We start from the raw sequence: 18,952 nt of genomic DNA, 5'->3' as shown, positions 1-18,952 counted from the left end.
ACTATCGTACTTAAAAGGTTTACACTATAAAGATTAAAGCTCCATGAGGTTCTTAAGATGTTCACTCCTGCTTCTTCACCTTCTCCTTCATCATCCTGATGCGCTTAGAGCGGCGAAGCCCCAGGCCAGGCTGTGGGATGTACTCCTCTACCAGAATTGGCATGGCCCTGTCGCCCAGCCATCGCGAGGCCATCGTCGCTGCTACTTTTGCTGTAGCCAGAGTCGCTGCTACTTTTGCTATAGCCAGAGTCGCTGCTGCCTTAGACATAGCACCTGTCGCAGTACTCGCTGCTCTTGCTCCCATTGCCTTGCCAAATGCAAAAAAGTTTTTTTTAAAATGGGTGTGAGACATAGCCTAATGGATAGGAAGAAGAGACAGAGCGTACTGGCATCGTCGTCGTCCTGGTAGCGCCTCCGACACATAGTCGTGTCGAACACCTTCACGGCGAACGTGGCGTTGTCATCGTACCTGAAGACAAGGAAGTACCCGTGTCGCAGGTCGTAGGCACGGACGAAGTGCTTTCAGCCACGATCTAGGTAAATGCTTCCATCGGTGTCGAACGCCACCTCCACGTCCCACAGCTTGCGAAGCCCGTTGCCGGCCTGCCTCATCTTCATGTTCTGTGGCCGATGGCCGTCCAACATCTTCACAAAATTGTCCGGCAGCACCTGCCTGCTGGAGGATTTCTCAAGTATAATCGTGAAGAACTCCATCTTTGAAAAGCAGCAGAAGAGACCAATTACTACCCTTTACAACATTGTCAGTACTCGCTGCTCCTGCTCCCATTGCCTTGCCAAATGCAAAAAAGTTTTTTTAAAAATGGGTGTGAGACATAGCCTAATGGAGAGGAAGAAGAGACAGAGCATACTGGCATCGTCGTCGTCCTGGTAGCGCCTCCAACACATAGTCGTGTCGAACACCTTCACGGCGAACGTGGCGTTGCCGTCGTACCTGAAGACAAGGAAGTACCCGTGCCACAGGTCGTAGGCACGGATGAACTACTTCCAGCCACGATCTAGGTACATGCTTCCATTGGTGTCGAACACCACCTCCACGTCCCACTGCTTGCGAAGCCCGTTGCCGGCCTGCCTCAGCTTCATGTTCTGTGGCCGATGGCCGTCCAACATCTTCACAAAATTGTCCGGCAGCACCTGCCTGCTGGAGGATTTCTCAAGTATAATCGCGAAGAACTCCATCTCTGAAAAGTAGCTGAAGAGACCAATTACTACCCTTTACAACATTGTCATACAACATTTACAGCAACATGATCATCAGTATTAGGTAGGACCTAATTAAATACCCTCTTTAAGGTAAAATAGCATAAAACAATATAGACCTTGACTCGAGGTCGGAGGGGGGTCGGTGACGGGGACGACGAAGTGGATGATGGAGAGGGCTCCTAGATTTCTGCATAGGGCTCTCCAATTTTAGCATTCAAAGTAGGAGTACTTTTCCAATTTGAGCGTTCAATAAGCAAAACCAAATCGTAAAATAAAGTAGTATTCAAATTAGCATGCATTCAATTATAAGCAAAACTACATCATCTCTTGCCATACATATAAGATCACTAATACAGCTAGAACCGTAGCGCCCGACGGGTATCGTCGCGGGCGGTGGACACCCAAAGAGAAGGAACCATCACATGATCATAGCTCCAGTGAGATCCCTAAAGAACTTGCCAGGTTTTGGAGAACCTGTCCTCCAATGCAACCATGTAGCGACGGACGTGCTCGTCCTCCTCGCTGACACGATGACATACCACCTCCGCGGTGTCCGAAAGCCTCGGCACCGTCACTGGCCCACGCGACCGCCACCAAACAAGGATCGGGTCAACAACGGGCTGCCTCCTCACCAACCTATGCTCCCGGAAGGTAGCACCTCCCAATACCAGCTGGGCGGAGCCCAGTCCCGGACAGGGCCCCTCTGATCAAGCAGGTGTCCTCCGCCGAGTCGACGACGAGGATGCGGGATAGACATCGTAAAATAAACTAAAAAAATAAACTAGTTCTATTAATTTTCTTGCTAAAAATAAACTACTTATATATATAGTAAAATAAAGTAGTTTTATTAAATCAACTAGTTCAACTACTAAGCACTTACTATAAAAAAATAAAACCAAAGCTATATTCACTATGGTGGTAATACTAGTTGTTAATTATCTGTCTCATATTGCACTAGAACTAACAATCTAATGAACAAGAATTAATATATGCCATCTTTTGGTTGGTAACAACATTAGATTAATTCAACTACCATAAGTTTTGCCAAAGTGGCAGAAATGTTTATTCCACTGAGCAAAAATTGCATATCTAATCCCATTGCTCATGCAGGACAACATAGGATAAGCATATCAAAGGAAATGATGTTCCTAGAGTATCCGAAATGCACAAGTATCCAAAATGCACAAGTATCCGATATGCAGGACTACCAAAATAGGTCGAGATGCACAAGTATCAGATTCGTAGGACTACCAAAATAGTGCTATATGTTTCTTCTACGTTCGTGCCTACAATAATTATTTATCCTATAATTGTCACTTCTTTTTCAACAGTAGACATTATTCCATGGAATTACTAACATAAGTACTTATACCTGTTATGGAAAAATGTCAATATCTCCTTCCTTGATCTTAATCAACTAATACGCGAATTTATTTTCTTTAGTTATTACCAGATGCATACTATCTAGATAACATCTTGCAAACTAGAACACAAACATGTGGTACAAGAAATTAAAAACATTGTTAGTTTAATTTAAAAAAAAGAAAGGTTTCGAACAAAGATCTGGATGACTACAAATTTAGAAATTACAAGACATTGTTGTTGTGTATTAGTTATGAATAAAAATCCGAGCTCGTGTGTTCTAATCCTAACCAAAAGAAGAAATCGGAGTGAAAAAGAGATATGTAGGACCGGCCCTGCCGGCGAGGGGAGAGGATGGGGGCGCTGAGCGCGGCGTGGGGAGAGGAGGGGCGCCTGCCGACGGGAGGAGGCCGGCCGGAGCTAGAGCAGGAGAGGGAGGAGTGGCGGCGGATCTCACTGTGGGAAGCAGAGGAGGGCGGGGCTGCTCGTCGGCGGGCAGATGGAGGAGGCGCATGCGGCCGACGTAAGTGGCGGCGACGACGAGGACGGCTTCGCGGGCGGCAGTGTTTCCGGCAGCCTGGCAGCGTTGGCGTCGGTGTCGGCGTCGGCGAGGGGCAGGGGCGGTGTCTGCGTCGGGATCGAATGGAGAGAGGGGGTGAGATCAAACTTTCTAAACTGCCGCTTATATAGCCCCACCTTTAGTCCCGGTTGGTGGCACCAACCGGGACCAAAGGTCTCTTTTCAGCAGCCCGACGGGCGGGAAGAGGGGCATTGGTACCGGTTGGTGTCACCAACCGGGACCAAAGGTCTCTTTTCAGCAGCCCAACGGGCGAGAAGCAGAGGCATTGGTACTGGTTGGTGGCACAAACCGGGACTAAAGGTCTCTTTTCAGCAGCCCGAAGGGCGGGAAGCAGAGGCCTTTGGTCCGAGTTGGTTGCACCAACCGGTACCAATGCCTCCCTTTAGTCCCGGTTGGTGCCACCAACCGGGACCAAAGGCCCTGCGCGGTGTGGTGCTATGTTTAGTCCCACCTCGCTAGCCGAGAGGGGCTCGGAGTGGTTTATAAGCCCTGCCGAACCAACCACTTCGAGCTCCTCTCTACTGCAGGCTTACGGGCCTAAAATCATTCTCTGTGCTTGTGGGCCTATTACGCCTACTGCGGGCCTGCATCCTCGCCCTAGTAATGGGTTTCTAGTCGTATGCAGGCCGTGGTGGCCCTGTAGGTGGCACTTTTTTTTCCTATTTTTTGCTTTCTCTTTTGTTTCTAATTACTTATTTATTTTCTGTTACGATAATTCTTTTTGCTATTAAAGTTTGTAACAAAATTCTAATTACTTATTTATTTTCTTTTATGATAATTCTTTTTTGCTTTTAATGTTTTGAACAAAATTCTAATTACTTATTTATTTTCTTTTATGATAATTCTTTTTGCTATTAAAGTTTGTAACAAAATTCTATATAATTTTAGTTTCAATAATACTAGAGGTTTATAAAAGCTTTTTAGTTGATTCCTTTAGTACCAGTTCTAAAGCTGTTACAAAGGCATTTTATTTGGTACAAGTTTTAGTTGAGAAGCGCAGTGCTCACCTGCACGTTGGCCTGAAGCTAAGCAACGTGCAGGTGAGCATTGCGCCTCTCTTTTATTTTGGCATGATATCATCATTTCATCCACATAGCATATGCAAGAAAGTTGAGAGGGTTACGGCAAAAACTGGATGCACTTCGTGTACAAAACGGACAATCTCTTTCGAAGTATCAGGATTTCATACGGAAACTTGTGTGTTACAACATGCATTTCAAATGAACTACAAAAAGGCTGAAAGTTGGCATGGTATCATCATAATAGTCATGGAGAAAGTCTTCACTTTTTCTTCGCTTGTGTCCTTTCCTTATTGCGCCGTAACCATGGATAATCTTCATCATTTATCAGGATGCTTGGGTCAGCCTTGACTTTGAAGGGAGGAATTTCATGAAACTTTTCATAATCTTCGGACATGTCTGTCTTGCCCTCCACTCCCACGATGTCCCTTTTTCCTGAAAGAACTATGTGGCGCTTTGGCTCATCGTATGATGTATTTGCTTCCTTATTTTTTTCTTTTTCTCGGTTTGGTAGACATGTGCTTCACATAGATAACCTGTGCCACATCATTGGCTAGGACGAACGGTTCGTCAGTGTACCCAAGATTGTTCAGATCCACTGTTGTCATTCCGTACTGTGGGTCTACCTGTACCCCGCCTCCTGACAGATTGACCCATTTGCACTTAAATAAAGGGACCTTAAAATCTACTCCGTAGTCAAGTTCCCATACGTCCACTATGTAACCATAATATGTGTCCTTTCCCCTCTCGGTGGCTGCATCAAAGTGGACACCGCTGTTTTGGTTGGTGCTCTTTTGATCTTGGGCGATCGTGTAAAATGTATTCCCATTTATCTCATATCCTTTCCAAATCGTAACAGTCGAAGATGGTCCCCTGGATAACGAGTACAACTCATCACAAACAATGTTTTCATCTCTGAGACGTGTTTCCAACCAAGTGCTGAAAGTCCTGATGTGTTCACATGTAATCTAGTCGTCGCACTGCTCCGGGTGTTTGGAGCGCAGACTGTTCTTGTGTTCATCGACATAAGGGGTCACCAAGGTAGAGTTCTGTAGAACTGTGTAGTGTGCTTGAGACCGAGAATATCCGTCCCTGCATATTATTGTCTCCCCTCCAAGCGTGCCCTTTCCAGTCAGTCTCCCCTCATACCGCGATTTAGGGAGACCTATCTTCTTAAGGTCAGGAATGAAGTCAACACAAAACCCAATGACATCCTCTGTTTGATGGCCCATGGAGATGCTTCCTTCTGGCCTAGCGCGGTTATGGACATATTTCTTTAGGACTCCCATGAACCTCTCAAAGGGGTACATATTGTGTAGAAATACGGGGCCCAGAATGACAATCTCGTCAACTAGATGAACTAGGACGTGTGTCATGATATTGAAGAAGGATGGTGGGAACACTAGCTCGAAACTGACAAGACATTGCACCACATCACTCCTTAGCCTTGGTATGATTTCTGGATCGGTCACCTTCTGAGATATTGCATTGAGGAATGCACATAGCTTCAAAATGGCTAATCGGATGTTTTTCGGTAGAATCCCCCCTCAATGCAACCGAAAGAAGTTGCGTCATAATCACGTGGTAGTCATGAGACTTTAGGTTCTGAAACTTTTTCTCTGCCATATTTATTATTCCCTTTATATTCGACGAGAAGCCAGTCGGGACCTTCATACTAAGCAGGCATTCAAAGAAGATTTCCTTCTCTTCTTTGGTAAGAGCGTAGCTGGCAGGACCTTCATACTGCTTTGGAGGTATGCCGTCTTTTTCGTGCAAACGTTGCAGGTCCTCCCGTGCCTCAGCTGTATCTTTTGTCTTCCCATACACGCCCAAGAAGCCTAGCAGGTTGACGCAAAGGTTCTTCGTCACGTGCATCACGTCTATCGAAGAGCGGACCTCTAGGTCTTTCCACTAGGGTAGCTCCCAAAATATAGATTTCTTCTTCCACATGGGTGCGTGTCCCCCAGCGTCACTCGGAACAGATAGTCCGCCGGGACCCTTTCCAAAGATTACGTGCAAATCATTGACCATAACAAGTACGTGATCACCGATACGCATGGCGGGCTTCTTCCGGTGATCTGCCTCGCCTTTGAAATGCTTGCCTTTCTTTCGACATTGATGGTTGGTCGAAAGAAATCGACGATGGCCCAGGTACACATTCTTCCTGCAGCTTCCTAGGTATATACTTTTGGTGTCAGCTAAACAGTGCATGCATGCATGGTATCCCTTGTTTGTCTGTCCTGAAAGGTTACTAAGAGCGGGCCAATCATTGATGGTTACAAACAGTAATGCGTGTAGGTTAAATTCCTCCTGTTTGTGCTCATCCCACACACGTACACCGTTTCCATTCCACAGCTGTAAAAGTTCTTCAACTAATGGCCTTAGGTACACATCAATGTCGTTGCCGGGTTGCTTAGGGCCTTGGATAAGAACTGGCATCATAATGAACTTCCGCTTCATGCACATCCAAGGAGGAAGGTTATACGTACATAGAGTCACGGGCCAGGTGCTATGATTGCTGCTCTGCTCCCCGAAAGGATTAATGTCATCCGCGCTTAAACCAAACCATACGTTCCTTGGGTCACGTGCAACCTCAGCCCAGTACTCTCTCTCAATTTTTCTCCACTGCGACCCGTCAGCGGGTGCTCTCAAACTTCCCGTCTTTCTTACGGTCCTCACTGTGCCATCGCATCAACTTGGCATGCTCTTTGTTTCTGAACAGTCGTTTCAACCGTGGTATTATAGGATCATACCACATCACCTTCGCAGGAACTCTCTTCCTGCGGGGCTCGCCGTCAACATCACCAGGGTCATCTCGTCTGATCTCATACCGCAATGCACCGCATATCGGGCATGCGTTCAATTCCTCGTACGCACCGCGGTAGAGGATGCAGTCATTAGGGCATGCATGTATCTTTTGCACCTCCAATCGTAGAGGGCATACAACCTTCTTTGTTGCGTACGTACTGTCGGGTAATTCATTATCCTTTGGAAGCTTCTTCTTCAATATTTTCAGTAGCTTCTCAAATCCTTTGTCAGGCACAACATTCTCTGCCTTCCACTGCAGCAATTCCAGTACGGTACCCAGCTTTGTGTTGCCATCTTCACAATTGGGGTACAACTTTTTTTTTGTGATCCTCTAACATGTGATCGAACTTCAGCTTCTCCTTTTGACTTTCGCATTGCGTCCTTGCATCGACAATGACCCGGCGGAGATCATCATCGGGCACATCGTCTGGTTTCTCTTGATCTTCAGCAGCTTCCCCCGTTGCAGCATCATCGGGCACATCGTCTGGTTCCTCTTGATCTTCAGCAGCTCCCCCCGTTGCAGCATCACCGTATTCAGGGGGCACATAGTTGTCATGGTCCTCTTCTTCTTCGCCGTCTTCCATCATAACCCCTATTTCTCCGTGCCTCGTTCAAACATTATAGTGTGACATGAAACCCTTGTAAAGCAGGTGGGTGTGAAGGATTTTTCGGTCAGAGTAAGACTTCGTATTCCCACATTTACTGCATGGACAACACATAAAACCATTCTGCTTGTTTGCCTCAGCCACTTCGAGAAAAATATGCACGCCCTTAATGTACTCGGAGGTGTGTCTGTCACCATACATCCATTGCCGGTTCATCTGCGTGCATTACATATAATTATGTGTGCCAAAATTAATAAAATCAGACAAATGTCTATCTAAAGTAAGAAAATCAGACAAGTATCATAAAGAAGATAAGAACAAGAGGCTCACCACGGTGGTGCCGGCGACGAGATCGGCGTGGGCGATCAACGACGGTGAAAACGGGGACAGGGCGTGACGGACTCCTAAATCTAGACAAATCTCGAAAAAAATGGAGCTCCTAGGTCGAGCTTCGAGAGGAGAAAGCTTAACTAATGTGGCTCGGGCATTTCATCGAACACCTCATGTGCATAGGAGGTGAACTAGAAACCTCGTCGGATTGAAAAAACAGAGCACTGTGGAGTGCTTTGCCGCGGCGGTGGATATACATAGGCAAGTTATTTGTCCCGGTTCGTGGCATGAACCGGGACTAAAGCCACCCCTTCTGTCCCGGTTCATGCCATGAACCGGGACCAATGGTTGTGGGCCAGCAGCGAGGACCATTGGTCCTGGTTCGTGGCTCGAACCGGGACAAATGGTTCTACACGAACCGGGACCAATGCCCACGAGGCCCCGGCCGCCCCCTGGGCTCACGAACCGGGTCTAATACCCCCCATTGGTCCCGGTTCTAATGGGCTGGCCAGGGCCGAACGATAGCCCTGTTTTCTATTAGTGAAACGGGAGCTTGCAGCGCCGTAGAGGAGGTCCCTTCTTGCATGTCTCTCCTTGAAACATTCCACTAATATTATAAGTTTGTCTAAAAAAACTAATATTTTAAATACCCCTAAAAAATTCGAAGTAAACATTAGTGGAGTATTTTTACTGCACTAAAGTTTGAGCGTTTCTACCCAACCCCCTAAATTTAGAGGAGTAAATCTTACCTTTAGTTCATGCATTTCGCCGAACACCTTCTATGTGCCTCCGCAGTCCGCAATGATGGTGACCACGCCTCCAACGCTGATGAGCGCGTAGGACGTCGCACCTCTTGCATCTCTCTCCTTGGAATATTCCACTAATCGAGGTCGATGCTGGCATCCACCGTCGCGTTCGTGCTCACGCTGGTGGAGGAGTTCAACCCGAGCGAGGTACTCTTACGTGCAGGTTTCAGTCACCATCATGAGCACCTTGTTATAGAGCATGTTACCGTAGGTCTCAGTCACCGTCGTGGGCACCTTGTTCTTGAGCACCTTCTTCTTACACGTTAATTTCAGTCACCGCCATTCGCACCGCAGAAGAGCTCGCCCATGCCGCTGCTCCGGTCGATGACGAGGACGCGCCCGGTGAGCAGCCTGTGGAACGCCGATGCGACGGCGAGGATGCGGCTACTGAGGCCGCGAATGTAGACGAAGACCACGTACTTGCACTCGGCGTCGACGACAATCCTACCGGCACTCAACTGCTGGGTGGCTTGGTAGTTGGTACGCGTTACTGCCGGGGCCGCACCGCCGCTGGAGCTCGCCGTGGAAACATATGGTTGTTCCTCATGTCCAGGAACCCACCACCAGCACCAAACACTGCGAGAGGACGCATTGTTTACGGCGAGGTCGCCGGCGTTGATAGGGGGCTTCACGTGAGTCGTTGGCCGGCCACAATGGAGTCTTCACGCAAAGAACTTTTTTACTCGGAGGAGTAGCAGTCGGGTAAAAATCAGCAGGTGTCCGCTACGCGAAGGAGTAACAACAGGGGTCAACAAGTCGGGTCTTGTTTTGGCCAAACCTTATCTATGGTCCGGCAGAGTGAATCCTGCGGCACCGACTTCGAAATACTATGTATTTTCCCCGAGGCAGATCCGATCCACTGACACTATAATAGTAGTAACTGAGTATGGTATGGTGTGGAAGATGGTATCTGCTGTCGTGGTTTCAGTCGGTGTGCACGTGATCTGGTGTGCTGGACATGAGTGGTATCCTATCGATGTCAAACAATCCGCGCCCCCAATAAAAAAAGGAAACGTTTTCCTTGGACGCATCCGCGGAACCGACGCGCGGGTCGCTCGCGGTCTCGCGAGGGGTCATGCAGCATTTTTCGCACACGTGCTTCGCTGGTCAGGTCATGTAATATTTTTTCGCTCAGATTTGCTGCAACCACGTTTAATTTTGATGCAAACGTTTGTTATTTTGCTATATTTTGTCCATTCAAAAGGCTGTATCCACGGTTGGTTGCAACTCGAGTTCGTTGGATTTTTGCTTCAATCGGTGTTTTGACTTTTGCTACAAACGTGTTAATTTTTGCTACAACCGTCATCATTTTTTGCTGCAACCATTCACTAAAAAATTGCATACACGTTCACGTAGATATTTGCTATATCTGGCGTTTGACTTTTGCTTCCACGTGCTATCAGCTTCGGTTTTTTTCTACGATCACGTAGATATTTTTTTGCTACAATTTTTTTTTAACCGTTAACGAAAATTGCTGGGTAACGCCGAAATTTTGTTACACCGAAGAAAAAATGTTGCAAAAAGATCAAAACGGTGCGGACGCGCGGCGGTTGACACATCATACGGCCCGCGCGCGGCGGGTCGAAAGTTTCGGCCGGCGCGCCTAGGCAGAGCACTGGCCATAAAAAAAACCTGGAAAACGAGTCCAACTTTCCAAGCCAGCTACTGGTAGTAGTCAAGCATCTTTATCCCCCCACCCAACCAAATGGTGGACGCACCGATCGCAGCATCGCAGCCGGGGCTGCTTGTTGCCAATCAGCTTACTACCAAATGTACGCCTATATATAGAGCAGCTCGCAGCGTTAGCCAGCCACAACACCACACCATCACAAAGCATTCTACCACTAGACCGCACAGGTAAAGCTCGAGCTTTGCGCTAAGAGAGTTCATCGGCAGCCATGAAGAGCACCAAGCTCGCGGCGATCCTGATCCTCCAGGCCGTCCTGGTCATGGGGATCCTCTCCCACGTTAACGGTAAGCTGCTGACGCTCAACCATTCTACCTCTTCCTGAGCGAGTGATATTTATCTGATGCCGAACGGTTCTTGCAGCCGACTTCTTCCCCAAGTGCTGCAACAACTGCAGGTCCTTCTCGGGGGTCGACGTCTGCGACGACGCCCACCCCCAGTGCCCCAAGGGCTGCTCCGCCTGCCGCGTGGTGACCCCGAGCCCTCACAAGACGTTCCGCTGCGCCGACATGAAGAGCACCGTCGACGGCACCTGCGGTGGCCCATGCAAAAAGCACTGATCGCTTCAGGGCTTCAGGCTCGGACGAGGTGTGCCGCCTAGAATAAAGCTCAGATGAGATGAGCAGTCATCGTGTTGCTATGTTTGTGTGTGGGCCGTGCTATACGGCCAACAATATGTACGCTGTTTATCGTCACTGTGTTTTCTCTCTCGAGAAAAAGCTGGTGTTGCTTGTTGAATAAACACCTCTGATGGTTGTGCGTGTCTACTCATCAAAAACATGAAAATCAGTTCTCTTGCACAATACTGTACATCTATTTTCTCCGACCGATATGGCATCCATCAATGGCATATTAAGGGCCTGTTCGGAGTCCATCCACTTCACGGGACTCCGCTTCCGGAACAGCAGGAGCTGCAGTGAAAACAGCAGAGCGAACGAAATGGTACTTCATAGATCCTGAAATTTCTGGAGCTGGTGGGTTTTCGAACAGCTCCGAAGTAGGAATACAAGTGGGATAGTTCTTCAATTTGATTAACAATATATAATGCCATAAAAATGTGTATTTAGAAACTTCATTGGATCAGAATCTAGATACATATCATTTTTATGGCACATAATACATATTTTACTAATTAAATTAAAAGCCTAACAATCCCCGCCCGAATTATATTGTCATTCGAAACAATAATGTTTTAGATCTAGCTTAATTATCGCATGTAAATTCTTTTCTAAAGCATAACCAGGTTTTGGACTAAATGGTTTTTTTAACATAGTACACACGCAACTTTTGTATACACGCGCATACACTCATCTTTATGAATGCATACACGTACACTTTATCCTTATAAGCATCTTCAATAGACTGAGCCGATATATCATCTTCAGATTTACGAAGTCATCATGTAGACGCCTCGTCATCGACGGGAATGTCTCCTCCCACTGAAAGCATATCACCAAGAATTCTGAAATAAATTCAGAAATAATGCAAGCATCAGGACTTGAAACTTGGTGGGCTGAAAATATCACTGTTCTTCCAACCATCCAACCACATGTTAGTTTGCTTGGACTAAGAGCATCTTCAATAAAGGCGCTAAAAGTAGCCCGTGCTGAAAAAACGTTAATTTAGTGTGCAGAGCATCTTCAATAAAAACTGCAAAAGCCAGTACGCGCGTTGGGAATTTCTGCATGGCACGCGGGATATTTGATGCACGGCGTACAACACGTTGGACAATATGGAGACGACGCGCAAAAGACCAACTACTCCGCTCCCTCTGCTCGCCGCCGCTGCAGCCATTCCCTGCAGCTCGCCGCCGTCGGCCGCCGCCACTCCTTTGTGTGCTCGTCCCGGCACGGGACGGAGCCGCTGTCGCCCTTCTGCTCGTCGGTTGTAGCTCGCCGCCTTCCCTGCAGCTCGCCGCCTCGAGCTCGCCGTCGGGAGCCCGTGCCGGTCGGGAGTCGCTGCTGCCCTTCTGCTCGGGGGATGTAACTCGCCGCCTCCCATGCAGCTCGCCGCCTCGAGCTCGTCGACCTGGCGCGCGTGCCGGTCGGGAGCGCGTGCCGGCCGGGAGCCGCTGCTGCCCTTCTGCTCGCTGGCTGTAGCTCACCGCCTCCCCTGCACCTCGCTGGCTCGAGCTCGCCGGCCGGGAGCACGTGCCGACCGGGTGCCGCTGCTGCCGTTCTGCTCGCCGCCTCCCCTGCAGCGCCTTGAACTCGCCGACCGGGAGCACGTGCGGTGTTGACATATTTATGGCGCTCTATTTTTTAGTGTGTCTGCTGGAGAGCTACGTGCTGTTCGCTGCTCATTATATTTCTATGCGTCTGCTGGAATGAATCGGTCACGACGCGCTAAAATAACTAAAATGACGCTGTAAAATTATTTTAGCCCGCCGTTTTCTGGACGCCTGTTGGAGATGCTCTAGGGTGGTTGTGCACACATTTCACATAGCACTTGGAAGAATGTAAAAACAAACGGCCGACTAAGGGAAAGTGGAAATTAGGCTTTTGGGATCTATAGAGTTTGAAATTATGAAAATATATGTATCGAAGTTCAACCTTCTACAATTAAAAAATCTGAAAAAACAATACATACTTCGTGTTTATGATCTTTTATGCTAGAAGTCCATAATTTTGTTCTTTTTTGTATAGGTCACACCAAAACGTTATCGTGAACACTTTACAAGCTCATGATCATATATGTTGGTATGCAAAAGAGTTAATCCAAGAACATGAAGCTAGATATTTTCATCCAAACTTCTGATCATATATGTGGGTATGCAAAAGAGTTAATCCAGGAGGGCCACAACAATGCTTCTTCAATGGAACCACCGTGAGCACATGCCATTAGAAAGCGACTCGCCTTATGACGACCAAGGTGCTTGATCATCACTGCATTTCCATATATAGCGGTGAATGCAGCCTCTTAGCATTTCACATGGCAAAAATTCATTTTACTACCCCGAAGAAAGTTTTTTAGGGGAAATACGGCATTTTATTCAACCATAACTAGAAATCTCGTCTGAAATTACAAAAAGTAAAAAATCCGGTGGGGAGTCCACCCAAATTTCATCACGGTGCTCGCCTACCCCTACTTTAGCTAGCTTATGCGCAGCCATATTTCCCGAACGTCCAATCCAAGTGACCTTGAACTCCATGAACGAAGAAAGCATGGTCTTGATCTCCTGTACCCAAGGCCCAATGACAGACAGATTCATAGCTGGATTGTTAATCTTTGCTACTAGTGTCTTGCAATCCAATTCCAAATGCGCTCGCTGGATTATTCAGATCAATTGCCATTTGAATTGCTTTCCTGCATGCGAGCGCCTCTACCGCCTCAGGATCAACAATGCCAGTGAAGAAACTGCTAGCCCGAACCACAAAAGCTGCCTGATGGTCCCGGAAGACAGTTCCCCCTCCACCATTTGTTCCTGCCCTGGAGACCGCGCCGTCAGAGTAGATCTTCACCCACCCAAAATCAGGAGGCTCCCATTTCTGGATAGGTTGTGGCTCCGACTGTGACGCCTTGGTCTATTCGCCATCTTCCACTCCGCAAGGTGGACCTTCAGCTGTTCTATGATTTCATGTGGCTGCTGTAGTTTCCTCCCTCACGCGTATTGTTCCTTGCTATCCACAACCCATAGACCGCCTGGATCATGAGTTCTTTCTCCTCCTCTGCAGCATCAGCAAACCAATATAGTAGCCAGGAAGATAGTGCCCTCTGGGATTGCAGCCCAACCGGCGGAGTACTCAACGAGACTCCCAGTTCTTCTCCCACCAGCTGCCAGAAACGAACCGAGTGGTGACAGGCCCAGAAACGGTGGAGCATTGTTTCTTCTCTACCACAGGCAACACAAAATACTCCTTCCTTTATACGTCGCCTATGGAGTTCTGAGCCGACAGCTAATCCATTCCGAATCATTCGCCACATATGAATTTTTGACTTCCCCGGTGTGTTAGTCGCCCGTAGCATCGTATAGCCCTTTTGATTCGCCATCGAGCTAGAGCCCCCAGGTTGGCCTGTTTTGGCATTGTTCATCGACATACGAAGGTAATAGGCTGACTTAACTGTGAAGATGTCGTCGTTTGTGCAGTTCCACGCCATTTGATCCTCCATGTCCGGTCCGCCTATAGCTATCTTCTGAATATCTGCAACATCCGACGGCGTGAACATGGTCGCCAACGTACTGCCATTCCAATCACTCCCCGCCTCATTAAGCAGATCGGCCACTCGCGTGATCCCATGCACAAAGAGCTGCCCCAGGGGGTAGGGGCTTCCACAGCGAGGAATCCACGGGTCGTGGTGGATCTCAATATTCATACTGTTGCCAACTCTCCAGATTATGCCTTCCCTGAGTAAATCACGTCCATGCAAGATGCTTCTAAACGTATACGAACCAGCAGATGGGCAGGTAGCCACCAAGAGCGAGCAGTCCTTGGAATATCTCGCTTTGAGAACTCTTGCACACAAGGAAGATGGCACATTAAGGAGACGCCAAGCCTGCTTAGCCAGCCGAGCTTGGTTGAATGCCGCTGGGTCCCTAAACCCCATCCCACCACACCTCTTGCTATTGCACATTTTTTGGCACGCAATCCAGTGCACCTTCCTTTCTCCATTCATTGCCCCTCACCAAAATTTAGATGAAATAGAAGTAAGATTCCGGCACATTTTTTTGGATAGTTGAAAGCAACTCATGGAATAGGTTGGCGTCGCCTGCAAGACCGATTTGATGAGGACTTCTCTTGCGGCTTTGGAAAAGCCTTCCCCTTCCATCCACTCACTTTGCCTTTGGAGCATTTTGTAACATTCCTAAACAATCCATCCTTGGATCTACCAACCGGTGTTGGTAACCCTAAATATTTCTCACTGAGAGCTTCAGATTGGATGCCAATGACCCTCTTCACATGGTCCTTCATGCCATTTCTGCTCCCCTTACCAAAAAAGATTGAAGATTTCTGCAGATTTACTTTCTGGCCCGAGGCCTTCTCATAGGTTGTAAGAATCTATTTAAGTGTCTCCATGTTTCCTCTTGTCCCCTCAAGAAAGACAATACTATCGTCTGCAAAAAGGAGGTGAGTAATATGGGGGCCAGTGCTCCCAAACTTCACCCCAGAGATACGTTTCTCCAATTGTGCTTTCTTCAACATAGCAGAGAATCCCTCCACACAGAATAGAAAGAGGTAAGGCGATAGCAGGTCTCCCTGTCGTAGCCTCGTGAAGGTAAAAACATCTCGATAAACCTCCATTAAGCTTGACCGAGAATCTCGCTGAAGTAACACACCGCATGATCATAGCTATCCAATGGGGAGCAAATCCATACGTTGCCATTATTTGTTCCAGAAAAATCCACTCCACCCTATCGTAGGCCTTCATCATATCCAACTTCACCGCACAAAGATTTTTCTTCTTACGTTTCCTGGTACGGATGGCTTGGACACATTCATAAGCTACCAATACATTGTCCGTAATGAGTCTTCCCGGGACGAAGGCACTCTGCTCATCCGAAATGAGGAAGGGTATGATGCCCTTTAATCTGTTAGCCAAGACCTTAGTACAAATCTTGTACAAAATGTTACATAAACTGATAGGTCTTAACTGCGAAAGTAACTCCGGTGAGTTAACTTTCGGAATCATCACTATGGTGGTAGAATTAAAACTCTCCGGGGCCGGAGCACCTCCGAGGAACTCCCTAACAGCCCTGCATACGTCCGTTCTAACCAGTGACCAGTGTCGTTGATAGAAAAGCGACGGCAACCCATCAGGCCCAGGAGCTTTAGTTGGTCCCATCTGAAAAAGAGTCGCCTCTATTTCCTCATCAGATATAGGAGCAGTTAATTCGGAGTTCATCTCGTGTGACATTGTCGTAGTTATATTGTCCAACACCGCCTGCCCCTCCGAAGATCCTTCTGACATGAACAACTCCTCATAAAAGGAGGCTGCCATTTCTCGCATATCCTCATCCACCGAGCATTTGGATCCATCCTCTCGCCTCAAAGCCCGAATGTTGTTCTTTGTTCTACGATGAGAAGCCCGGTTCTGGAAGTATTTGGTGTTCTGATCACCAGCACGCAGCCATTCTACCCTTGATCTTTGCTTATACATCACCTCCTCACGATCATAAATCTGTTTGAGCTGCTCTTCCAATGCCCAGACCTCCAGTGAGGATCCGGTAGTGTTTGCCCTAATACGTGCATCACCCAATTGGTCCTTGAGTTTAGCTATCTGTCTGCGAATGGATCCGAAAACCTGTCTAGCCCACCTTTGCATGCTGCCCGAAACTTTTTTGAGCCTATTATGAACTGCTTCCAAGCAGAGATCACCAGTGTGGGCTTCCTCCCGTGATGCTTGAACCATCCCGTCGTACTGTTCATGTTTTGTCCACGCTTCCTCAAACTGAAAACGGCCTTGGTCCTCTTCTCTGAGCAGTTGTAGGAGCCTCAAGAACATGTACGAAAATAGCCTGGTGGTCCGATTCTTCAATCACGAGATGCTCAACAAAGGTCTCAGGAAAAAGATCAAGGAAGTTCCCTGTGCACGTAGCTCTGTCAAGACAAACTTGAATATTTGTTGTTCCTTCTCTCCTATTATTCCATGTATATGGATAACCAGTGAAACCCAAGTCCGCTAGGTCACATTCCGCGAGGCAGTCACGAAACGCTTCAATCTACGAGAACGGCCTCGGGTTACCACCGAGCTGATCGGACAAGAATAACGCTTCATTGAAATCCCCCACACATATCGAGGGGAGATTATCTTGTGCCCGCAGATAACGAATCGCATCCCACGGTTTCTTCCTTAGTTCAGTGTTAGGTTCACCATAGAAACCAGTGAATCTATAGTTCTTACCCTCCCAAACCATCTCAGCATCAATGAAGTATTGGCACCACGGCCTGACAGTAACACGCACATTGTCTCGCCACCACAATGCCAGACCACCACTCAAACCTTTACAATGCACAACCACACCACACCTGAAGCCCAGCCTCCACATGATTCTCTCCATTGCTCGCGTCATTTTCTTCGTTTCCGAAAGAAACACCACCACTAGGTTGTTAGACCTAATCAGGTCTCTAAGCTCCCCAACTGTCGAGTCCAACCCCAGTCCCCGACAGTTCCAGGATAAAAGATTCATGGCGATCGGCGGCCCCTCTCTTCGGGGTCCACCGGTGAAATGTTACCTGAGATGCACTCAAACACATTGGAGGTCTTTCTCCTAGTATCGTGAACAAACACCTCTCCATCACCCTGTCTATCCAGAGCATCCTTCGCTACCCATATCTGTTTGGTCCCCCTCTTCCTAGAGTCCACACCCGACCCAGGGACGGACTGCGTCTGATGTATTGGCCGATATTCTCTCCTGTGATGCCTTCTGAATTTGCCTTTTGCCCTTGTGTCCACCCCATGGCCCCTCGCCCCTGATGCTTCAGCAGCCCCACGTGACCTACTCTGGTAATTCATGTGATGCCCCTCATGATCCTTGGTGGACCAGTCTCCATGTCGCCCCAGGGAAGGTTCTTTCTCCCGTTGCTGATCTATGAGCTTGTTCCGCAAGTCCTTTTCTCTACGGCTCTCCAACTCCGCCCGGAGCTCACCTCCATCCACAGGGTCACCCGCGGCACGGTGCTTAACGGGACTCCGCACCTCCCCCTGATCAGCGCCAGTGCGCGAACCCGCCGAGCGGGTGAATTGAGCATGCAAGTTGCGTTTAGTTGGTAAATCCCTCACCCTCCCATGGCCCGATCTACTCCTCTCAATCCCCCGTCTGGCCAGTGCCAAGACTGTGAGAGCTACCAGCTCCTGCTCCTGATGAACCCTCCTTAAAAGATCCATTCCTACCGGGCGACGCTCTCAGCCATCCCCCCATTGATCGGCAGAATCAACCGGAGGTTCACATGTACCATGCTCATGAACCAACCTGTGACACGCGAAGCAGAAGTGGGGATTTTTTTCGTAATGGAAATCATACCACGTGCCCTGTTTATCCTCCAGTGAGGATTTCAAAAGGAAGCCCCTAACCAGAGGTTCATAGACCGAGATCTTGGCTCTAACCCTCAGGTGTTCCCCACGGGCTCTTCCATCAAAATCAACGTCAACTTTCACCACTTCGCCCAGCCAATTACCAAGAGCATTGCCGAACGTGTTGTTCCTTTTCCCAGGGGGCAGATCTCGCACCTGAACCCACACATCAATCGTGTCGAAAAGCATGTTCGAGGGCCTTGTGTTTCCATCATACTCTTTCAAGATCAGGACATTGAAATCATACTGCCAAGGACCATTGTTCATCGCATGTTTCCAATATCCCTCACTACCAAATTATACCTCAAAGATATTCCCACCCAGATCCCTGAACCTTGCCTCTTTGTGTAATCCCCATGCTCTTTGCATGGATCTTTCCAACACCATCCCGTTCAAAGGCCTTGTCGTGCACGCTTTGCCTATTGCTGCCCATCGCGGGGGCTTGATCGTCTTCTCCTCCGGATCTTCAAACACAATCCCTTCTGCCTCCTTCTCCAACAGCACCATACTCCCCAATTTGGCAG

General features: G+C 48.2%; 1 protein-coding gene across 1 annotated transcript; it reads left to right on the top strand.

Moving 5' to 3' along the window:
* The first annotated feature begins 10,522 nt into the window (after positions 1–10,522).
* Positions 10,523–11,221, top strand: LOC123413098 (Bowman-Birk type proteinase inhibitor B5-like). Its single transcript, XM_045106048.1, has 2 exons — positions 10,523–10,705; positions 10,782–11,221. The coding sequence occupies exons 1-2, from the start codon at positions 10,630–10,632 to the stop codon at positions 10,976–10,978; spliced, it is 273 nt and encodes a 90-aa protein (XP_044961983.1). The 5' UTR covers positions 10,523–10,629; the 3' UTR covers positions 10,979–11,221.
* Positions 11,222–18,952: the final 7,731 nt, after the last annotated feature.

The sequence above is a fragment of the Hordeum vulgare genome, chromosome 1H, assembly GCF_904849725.1.
Source record: "Hordeum vulgare subsp. vulgare chromosome 1H, MorexV3_pseudomolecules_assembly, whole genome shotgun sequence".
Lineage (NCBI taxonomy): Eukaryota > Viridiplantae > Streptophyta > Magnoliopsida > Poales > Poaceae > Hordeum > Hordeum vulgare.
This window is presented reverse-complemented; position numbering and strand designations above follow the sequence as displayed.

Bases quoted from the DNA above. Each gene is read 5' to 3' on its own strand.
- LOC123413098 (XM_045106048.1), top strand. From the start codon at position 10,630: ATGAAGAGCACCAAGCTCGCGGCGATCCTGATCCTCCAGGCCGTCCTG. The intron at 10,706-10,781 runs GTAAGCTGCTGA...CGGTTCTTGCAG, and splicing joins GATCCTCTCCCACGTTAACG to CCGACTTCTTCCCCAAGTGC.